Genomic DNA, 10,154 nt, shown 5'->3' with positions numbered 1-10,154 from the left:
TAATAAGATAGTGGAAACAAAGCATACCTCGGTTAGATAACCCGTAGTCGCTAACGCAGGCTCGCAAAGTTGAGAGTCTGAGAGTTACACCTATTGAGGTAGGAGAAGGGTATTTTGATTATAATGAGGAAGATTTGAAGACGACTTGATTAAAATGGTGGGAAGGAGACCGTAGAACAGAGAGGATTGCTAAATTAAGAGTGTACAGCAATAGACAAGAAGGAGAAATAGCGCTGATATGATAACTCCGTGATTCAGATGCGGCCTGTGTTGTGATTTCTTTACTCTGTACATGTAGCACGTTACGTGTCATCTACCTGGAGTAATATAAAAGTACAGCGTGCCTCAGGCAAGGCATCTGTTCCTCCAAGAGATCAGCACCATGAACAGCTACAACCTAGCACTCCTCTTTGGCTGTGTGCTCTACCTGAGCACTGTAAGTAGCATATCGTCTATATTTTTGAAATGCAAAGAGTAATTTAAAATTGCTGGCAATTTCTCCTTCTTATTCTTCTCCTTCTTGTGGATGATCTCACAAACAGCCTTCATCTTTTTGGTTTAATCGTATACATCATCCTACTAGATGTGATTTATTCGACATCTTTCACTACTACTTACAGTATTTGTTAGTACTCTGAAAATTTACCTCATATAACCTTTCATCGCTATAGTGATATCAGTGATTTATAAAAATTATTAAAAGAATACTCTCTCTAAATTTGTTCGCTGGCCAGAGCTAGTCTTTACAGTGTGCTATGCCTCCTGGTATGGGCTAGAACAAATTTGTTACTTTTCATTGACCAGTCACAGTCACTTCCTTGTCCTTTCCGGTATGAAAGTGACTGAGACATGATCGATGGCAGTAAAGCCACTTCGTAAGCAGACAGTCCTGTTATGAATGGCGTGAAAATGCATTTCTGTGGACTTGCCTCTAAAATGTAAAAAACAATTTCTGAGAGAGGAAAGCAACGGAAACTACATTACTCCCCATTTCCCTTGTAGGCCTCTTGAGTGATATCTTGGCCAACTATGGCTAGAGTCCTGCGCGGAAATACGAAATAATATCCTCATCAGCGCAGCATCCGCTCCGCACCCGCATTTCCTTCAACCGCACCAGCATACGCATCCACGAATGGTTATCCTTATCCGCGAATGGTCATACGCGGATATTGTAAATATTTAACTACACTATATTACACTGAAGGTAATGAAACGGATAGATCTGTTAACATTATACAGTAGGCCTGACACCTGGCACCAGGCACAGGTTTATGAGGGATTTTCTGTTGCGACCACTACCGACATATTGACATTCGTTCCTTCCTTCCATTAATTGCGGGCAGGGGCCAAGTAGGCTTAGGTCAGACTTACGGCTTTATTGTCTCAAGACTCCTTATAACTTACCATTCGCCTAACCACAAATAAAAATAATAGTTTACGTGAGGAACAAAAACCTATTTAGAAATTATCAGGAAAATTATCCGTGCTGACATAAAGTTTATATCCGTCAAGAGAATACCTTCGCATCCGTGCAGGGCTCCAACCAGGATCCAACCAGCTTTCGGGCTAAATATTCTTTCTAAAACCTACAGCAACGCTCTATCTGTGGATAATTGGTAGAGTAGCCACCTCCTTTGTATAAAGGTTAGCTGACTAGCAATTCGCCTCGGAGGTCCGGTATCGATTCCCGGTACCAGAAAGGAATTAAATTTGAGAGAAGGGTCGTTATATGGTTAAAAAAGATATATACAGTTCTTCTCCATAGGGGACGTGCCTGAAAATATCTGTACAACCATGTGACGAACACGAGTTTACTTTCGAGCTCTGAGTCGCACGACCACCGCTCCTGAAATGAAGAGTCATTGAGACTTCTGAAAGACGAAAACAAAAAAGGAACAATTCGACACTGCATGTCGTACGATGTCAAGCGCATAGAAGTGGTACGGAGACAACTTCTATCTTTATCGACCAAAAATCTTAAAAAAGAGCAATAGGACGATAACCTTTAGTATAAGGGCTCCTCTGATCTGTTAGGGTAAACTGGATGCCTATAATACTTAGCCTAAACGCCATCCTATAAAAATGCCTGGCACACAACATTATTATTATCATTATTATTATTAGTAGTAGTAGTAGTAGTAGTATAAACTTGATTTAATTTCACCGATTGAGAATATTTTTCAAGGAATTGCATGCATTTTGTCCCAATGTGGTAATATCATTGTTGTAACGTCCTATAGAGCTTGGAAACTTCGTTGAAATTATTATTATTATTATTATTATTATTATTATTACTATTATTATTATTATTATTAGGATTAGTAGTAGTAGTAGTAGTAGTAGTAGTAGTAGTAGTAGAAGTGTTCACATCTCATATACAGTTATTCTCTTTAAATCCGGCTTCAAGTCGGGGTTTTTCGATGTCCTCGCCTTCTTTAAAAAGGATGGTAGGTTTTGAATAGGAGCAGTCGATTGAAATTTGTGAGTCCTTACATGTGAGAGAGTGGCCTATCAGTAGATTTAATAGCATGCGGTAATTGATATTTCTCGGTTTCTCCATCCAATAGTGCGATTATGGATAAGAAAATTGTGACCGCCTCATTGTGACCGCTTATTAGGCTGTGTTGAATTTGGGTGGAGTAGGTATTGGTGGGAGTATGTGGGGAGGTCACGATTTCACAGGTATAATTGGATATACCGGTCTTAGTCCAGGTCTTGGTAAGGTTGTATGTGGTGGTCTTGAATTGGGAAGAGTTACCGTTATTTCTGGTCTCGGTCCTTTGCTGACGAGATGTAGAACAAAAATATCCAACCGCATACCAGTGGAAACCGAACCCACAATCTCCATAAATACCAATTCACGCATAAGTTATAAAACGATTAAGGATATAATTATAAGGCTATTACAGCTGTAAATCAGGACTGTTATTTCAGTATGTTTACGACTCAAAGTACTGATATTATTGTTCTATATTCACAGGCTTCAGCAAATCCAGGAGTCGTCCACACCCATGGTCATGGAACTGGCCTAGGAGGACTTGTCGGAACCGTTGGTCTTGGCAAGGGTGTCCTAGGAGGAGTCAGCCTAGGAGGAGTTGGCTTGGGTGGAATCATCGGAACTCACGGATTGGGTGGAGTCGGTTTTGGCAGAGGTGTATCGGGAGGTCATGGCTTCGGAGGAATTGGCTTAGGTGGAGTTGGCTCTGGGGGAGTTAGCCACGGTGGAATCATCGGAACTCACGGTGGTTTTGGTGGAATCGGTATTGGTAAGGGTGTGTTGGGAGGTCATGGCTTAGGAGGAATTGGCCTGAGAGGAATTGACTTAGGTGGAATCATCGGAACTCACGGTTTTGGTGGAATCGGTATTGGTAAGGGTGTATTGGGAAGTCATGGTTTAGGAGGAATTGGCCTAGGAGGAATTGGCTATGGAGGATTTGGCCACGGTGGAATCATTGGAACTCACGGTTTTGGTGGAATCGGTATTGGTAAGGGTGTAGTTGGAGGCCTTGGCTTGGGTGGAATTGGCCTAGGAGGAGTTGGCTCTACAGGAGTTGGCCTGGGTGGATTAATCGGAACTCATGGATTTGGTGGAATCGGTATTGGTAAGAGTGTGTTGGGAGGTCATGGCTTCGGAGGTGTTGGTCTAGGAGGACTTGGCCTGGGGACTCACGGATTTGGTGGAATCGGTATTGGTAAGGATGTATGGGGACATGGCTTAGGAGGAGTTGGTCTAGGAGGACTTGGCTCTCGGGGAGTTGGAATCGTCGGAACTCATGGTTTGGGTGGACTTGGGTTTGGTAAGGGTGTGTTGGGAGGTCTTGGTTTGGGAGGAGTTACCGGTTTTTCTGGCCTTGGTTCTTTGGGAACTGTTGGTTCCGTAGGTATTGGAAAAGGTCTCGTTGGTGTGGGACATCATTATTACCATTAGAGAGCTAACAAGTCATTGAAATGAGTCATCTATTAAGTGACCAATTATTTGCAAACAATTTTTTATAAGCAAATTATTGTGTGCTTTCTTACATGAATCATTGTTTGAATTATTCGATTTGAAGAATAATCCACCTGTTCGAGAAATGTATTTCCGTTGTGGACAGCAATGTGCCAGGACTATCTGGAATAGATATTTCAAAATCACTAAATCTTGGGGAATTTATTGACTGAATGTTATTCTGTTTGGTAGGATCTTCCTGGATGCTTCACTGCTTACATGTGATTTGTTTTCACATGAGCATAAAATGTACTTAATTTTCAAATGAACTGCAAAACTTGAAGTTATAAGCAAGATGTGAAATAAATGTACAAGTTTTTATAGATATTTTAACATGTGAAAGCGAATGGACAATTTGTATACAGCAAATGGACTTAACATGTACCAATATTTGAGAATAATGAAACTGATCAATAAATGGAATTCATCGTTTGAACTTGTCTTGACTCTCCCAGAATAGCATTCCTTCCGAACTCCAAGTATCACATGCTTCATTTAACAAGGTATACCTCTAGAACCTGTTAATATATACTGGAATACCGGAAATTCCTTGCGGAATACTTTGGATTATTACAGTTGTTATTTATATCAAATAGAACGATTACAGTGAGAATTATTGAATTTTTAGATCCATACGGGTAATTTATACAGGAAGAGGTCAGCAAACCTTTACTTTATGTAATTCGTTTTAGCTCCATTGTCAGCCTAGCAGCTTTCTGTTTATAGGGTCCCGGTTTCGATTCCGAAAGGAACAGTGTATATTAGCCACGTCGGGGTCATACCTCGGGCCAGGCTCTGTGTGCCTTTGTTCGTTTTAATGAATACCTCTTCATATACGCATAAAACACACCATATTACCAACCACCACAGAGACACGTAATGATGATTACAACACTCTACATAAGTTTGGTGTCACGAAGGGAACACTGCCCTGAATCTGGGCCAACACATACGTTGTGGCAGCCTCAGATAATTAGTAAAATAGTCAGGAACACACACTTTCAGTTAATTTACTGGCTGAAGATGCTGTCTCATATTCTTGGGGCTAAGAGACCTATCCCATGATTCAATTACCCATGCTGTTCGTATTAGTACGTGTAAATATTCGAGAAATATTTTTGTGAGAGGGCCAGACACGTGGTGTAGAGCTATCATCTTTGTCTCTTTCCCGGATTGCTCGGGTCGTTTACTAGCTCATCCAAGAACTTTTATTCATTCATTCGTTTTACGAGATATGTATGCATAGGTTAGCAGCTGTGTTCCTTACTTGGCAGTGTACGGCTCCATTAACAGTACAGTAGATGGCGTGGAATGAACCTGCTTGATTGAGACGACCACGGGGTTATCGGTCTTCTTGAACAGCAAGGAGTGGGGAGTGAAATGAAATGTGTATGGCTTTTAGTGCCGGGAGTGTCCAAGGACAAGTTGGGCTTGCCAGATTCAGGTCTTTTGATTTGACTTCCGTAGGCGATCTGCGCGTCTTGATGAGGATGATAATGAATACGACATGTACACCCAGCCCACATGTGAGCGAAATTATGGTTAAAAATTCCGACCGTGCCAGGAATCGAACGCGGGACCTTGTGTTCGAAGGCCAGCACGCGAACCATTTAGCCATGGAGACGGATAGTGGGGGATGATTCCGTTTCTTTGTTCCAATTTTAATAATGAAGAAGACAATTAAATGGTCCGAGAATAGGAACTAGATTAACTCCGCCACGTGTGTTCGAATGAATTTCTATTTGATATGCGAGCCAATACGCAAGTCAAGCAACAATACTGAAGATATTGTTACACTGACCATGTGACCGTCATTATCCACAGGCCATGTAATAGTACAGTACTCATTTTATCAGACACTATGACCATTGCAATGGTGGAAATTGAATTAATTTAAGTCGATTTATAGCGATCTAGAAAGGGGTGTGTCTTACATTGTAATTAATACTTATCAATAGTGCCTGCCATCAGGAGGGCGTCTGCTGTTGTAATCAGTACTCCCCACATCGACTTTAACTAGCAATAGGAATGGGGTAGTTCTCCAACGCTTGTGTACCATTGTAATGCATAATTCCTTTCTTGATTTGACTAGCAGAAGGCAAGGGAGCGTGCATTTTTGTAAACTCTTTTACCTGATTCTCTTTATCATTAGGTATAGGTGCCCCCGATTATAAACAAATTTACCCATAAAATGTGACTGACGTTACGCATAGTGAATTGCGACAGACAAGTGGACCTGTCGTTATCATCACAACTCTGCAACTCGCACTTCACATTGGAAAAAACGTCTGCGGACCTCCCTATGCTTTTTCTCGGATAACGCCAAGAGACAAGCAATTAAAAAATGTTTATTCACCTCATGTACAGCAATTTACTTCGATATCCGTATACATTGTAGAATACCGTAGCGAAGCAAGGGTACATTTGCTAGTTATTATTATTATTATTATTATTATTATTATTATTATTATTATTGTACCGGGCGGTACACCTCTACACCGTTTATTTAAAAGTTGCGCCAGTTGAAACTCCTCTTCTGGAGGAAGGTTGAACTTTATCTATTCTATTAATTCTCTACTTTCTCAGAAGATGTCACCACGTGGAAAATTTTGAGTTTTTGAACTGTGTCACTTTTGATGTGTTTTTGTTTCGCTTGAAGTAAGAAGTGTGAACTTTCTCTTCTAGAGGACACTACTGAAGATCAACAATAGTGCGACCTAGTGCGGAGTTAAAGAACTATTTTGTTGGAGAAATTTTTATTTCAAAAGTTTGGGTTTTGTTAAATTTCTTTCTGTTATTGTTTAAGTTGGCTGTATACCCCTCTTTTTCCCCTTGTTTTAGATTTATCCAATCACGAATTTCTTAAATTAATTTCTATCCAATCAGATGTATCTTCCCCCAACTTGAATATGTTGCTGGGGCCTATCCAATAAAAACATTGTGGGCGGGTGTTTTCTTTCCCCTAACGCCTAGAAACTTCCGCGAGAGTATTTAAACTGCTGATTTTAGGGTCTCGGGGCCACTTCTGTTCCATCTTTCAGTGTATTAAGTACATAGCAGGAGGCGGGAAGCGCCTCTTTCTTCTTCAGCCGTTCAACACCAGGTAATGGCCTATTAATAACTTCTTTTCTTGCTAGGGCGGCAGTTTAACACTCGCGGCGGGTTCGAAGCATTTCCATCATGTAACCTTTTCCTAAAATGTAATTACTCTTTTCATCTTTTTCTTGTAAAGCTACATATTGGGATAGAGAGTGCTAACCCTCTCGAGCTCCCACTCACATTTGTTTTGAGGTGAACTTATTTTCTCAAACTATTCTTCGTTTATGTAATGTAAAGTGTTCTTCTCTAAGTCACCTCTGTAGTATGGGATTAGCCCTTGCGTTAGCGGCCCAGAGCCAGATTAGGTTTTAAAAAAAACAAAGTGTATTAGGAGTGCAAGTTCGCCTCCTCTCAAATTGTTATTTTAGAGGTCATGTAATCAACCTTCTTTTCATGTAATAGACCTCTGTAGGTTGGGTATTTTACCCCTGTGAATACGTCCTTAGAGGACAGCTTGAAGGTAGAGTTGGGTGTGGCCTTTGAGAGGCTTAAATTTTAAGAGCGGATCGCTCTTTTGGAAAATGGAGTGTCATATGCCTCGTGGAGGCTTTTCTGTGTAATTCGGAGCCAGGGGCTCCTAGGGATGAATGGGGTTTTCTGCCCCTCTGTTAAAACTTGTGTTTGTGGTAAAACTGAGCTGATCGCAGAAGTCAGGGCGTGAAGCCCAAAACTTGTAAATATTGTATCTCCCCTTGTTTTGCTACATTGTACCTGCCATGTCTGTTATTGCTTTGTGTTTGAAAAGAAAATATAACCTAGTTAAATTTTAAATTACTTTTACATTAACTTTGATTCCGTAGTTTGAAACCCATTCACGCCCGCACCTTCTTACGCCTCTACCTACCGCTAAAACACGGTAACAAGTGGTAGCAGAGCGTGGTTGAATGGGTCTCAATTTAGCCCCTTTTGACGGCTAAACATTGCTTTGATTCGAACTCTAACAATTTTCTCAGTTGCTGGAATTTTTTGAGGTTTTCAAAATTGTTCTGTCATCATGCCCGGCCCTCGCGATGTTCTCCTCCTTAACTACTTGCGCAAAGAGGAGTTGATATATGAGTTAACTATCAGAAACGTTCAATCTGGAGGCACGGTTGCAATAGACACTAACAAGCTTAGAGAGTCCCTTGATTTGCCCATTTCCATCCCCAATTTGGGAGAGAAAGAAATTGATGACTCTCTTTCCACGATTGTCGAGAATATTACTGTGCTAGCATCGGTAGTCAGCTTTTTTGATGAAAACGATCCATCTCCTAATCAAATTAAGCGTGTGCAAGGCAGGCTGTATCACTTTGCAAATAGAGTTAATGATCTATTGTCTCTAAAGGTGAATGACGTTCAGAGGAAGCAAGCTAATACGCTCCTTGAAACTATTTCTGAATTGTCTAATAAGGTCACTCAATTGCTAACCGGCGAAGCTCCTCCCAAACCTGATCAACCCGCCACGGTGAATGTAGGTAACGAGGAAGAGCCTCCTCAGGGAGAAGTCAATAGGATAACCGTTGCTGCTCAAACTATCTCTGCCCCATCGAACAACGAATCTGAACGCCGTGCGTCATTGAGTAACATCCGCTCTGAATTAACTTCTTTGCCCTTGAAACCTTTAACGACTATGTCACCTGGGTTCAGCAGCTTGCCTCATCCATTGGCAATGTTGCTTAGAGGTATCTCTAAGTTTTCCGTCAACACCACCAGTGACGTAATTTCATTTTTAAGATTTCTAGTGGAATTTCAGGATCATGCCCTTGTGTTTTCTCTTTCCCCATGTCAAATTTTGCAAATTATCTATCCTTATGCTATTGGTGTTCTATCTGACAAAATAGTTAGAGCCATCGCTGAGCAATCTTCTATTGAGGATTTCCATGCCCATTTGCTAGCTAACTTCATCCCGGCTAGGGCCAGGTCCTCCCTTATTCAGAAATACTATTATCGGGTACAGCGCTTGGATGAAAACCTGGCAGACTTCATCCAAGATATTAAGTTTTATACTAGGGTGTTTGCTCTTCACTTCCCTGAGGATCAAATTGTACAAGCTATTGTGGAAGGTATTTCACCATCCTATAGGTCATATTTGTGTTTCGCGGCGTGCCCGCAAACGTTCTCGGAACTTGAAGCATTGGCAGTCTCAGCGGAAGGAGTTAGATACGCCGATTCTTTGCGTGTCGCGAAAGAACCCCCGCCTTCCTTTAGTAACACTCGGCCTCCACCTCGCCGACCAGTCAATCCCCGTAAATGTTATGCTTGCGGGTCGCCTGACCATCTGCGGAATAAGTGTCCTCTGATCAAGTCAAGTGGGACAAGGAATGGAGCAGGGTCATCACAAGGCTGTTTTAAGTGTGGGGCCTTTTCACATATCGCCAAGAATTGCCCAAACTCAAATAGCACCCCCTCCTGCTCAACTTCTGGTGCAAATTCCAGCTATGCCAATAATAAAAAGTGACTAGTGGCGTCGGCTGAGCCGACTAATCCATCTTCCCGAGACTCAGCCCCTAGTAAACAGGTTGTAAATGCAGAGAACGACCAGCCTTCAAATTCATCTTTTGAATGCCCTAAAGAGTGTCTTAGGATTGCGGCGGATACCCCCGCACCTGTTCCTTTTCTTAAGATTGAGTTAAATAACGAGCCTATAACAGCTCTCTTAGATTCAGGCAGTGTTTGTTCCATTATTTCGGCTGATTGGTATTCTAAATTGAAATCTGTTTGTAAACTCCCTGACTATGTCTCTTCTCCTGTTCAATACGTTTCGGCTAATTCATCTCCATTAGAAATTCTAGGTTCCTTACTGGTCAAAATTCGTGTTTTTAAGTTTACATGGAAAGTTAAATTGTTTGTGGCCGAGCAATTGTCTTGCCCCATCATATTGGGAGCTGACTTTATTTCTCACACTGGTCTTGTGCTCGATCTCCAGAGTAGGTCGTGCACATTCAAATTTGCGTCCAATTGTAGAATTCCCTTGTTAAAGTGTAATTCTGTATCATGTTCATCTATTTCGCCTACCCAGGATGAGATGTTGTTAGACCTTAGACATCTACCTGAGGAGCAGGCTGATAGTATTCGCAAACTGTGTCAG

General features: G+C 41.5%; 1 protein-coding gene across 1 annotated transcript; it reads left to right on the top strand.

Annotated features, from left to right (window-relative positions):
- Nucleotides 1-291: 291 nt before the first annotated feature.
- Nucleotides 292-4,420, top strand: LOC137496944 (uncharacterized). Its single transcript, XM_068225095.1, has 2 exons — nt 292-436; nt 2,981-4,420. Exons 1-2 carry the CDS (start codon nt 383-385, stop codon nt 3,926-3,928), a joined length of 1,002 nt encoding a protein of 333 aa, XP_068081196.1. The 5' UTR covers nt 292-382; the 3' UTR covers nt 3,929-4,420.
- The last annotated feature ends 5,734 nt before the right edge of the window (nt 4,421-10,154 follow it).

This window comes from Anabrus simplex, chromosome 1 (assembly GCF_040414725.1).
Source record: "Anabrus simplex isolate iqAnaSimp1 chromosome 1, ASM4041472v1, whole genome shotgun sequence".
In the NCBI taxonomy this organism is placed as follows: domain Eukaryota; kingdom Metazoa; phylum Arthropoda; class Insecta; order Orthoptera; family Tettigoniidae; genus Anabrus; species Anabrus simplex.
This window is presented reverse-complemented; position numbering and strand designations above follow the sequence as displayed.

What these genes read in the sequence shown, in the direction of transcription:
- LOC137496944 (XM_068225095.1), top strand. Translation starts at nt 383, where the DNA reads ATGAACAGCTACAACCTAGCACTCCTCTTTGGCTGTGTGCTCTACCTG. An exon ending in GTGTGCTCTACCTGAGCACT is followed by an intron (nt 437 to 2,980) that starts GTAAGTAGCATA and finishes CTATATTCACAG; the next exon opens with GCTTCAGCAAATCCAGGAGT.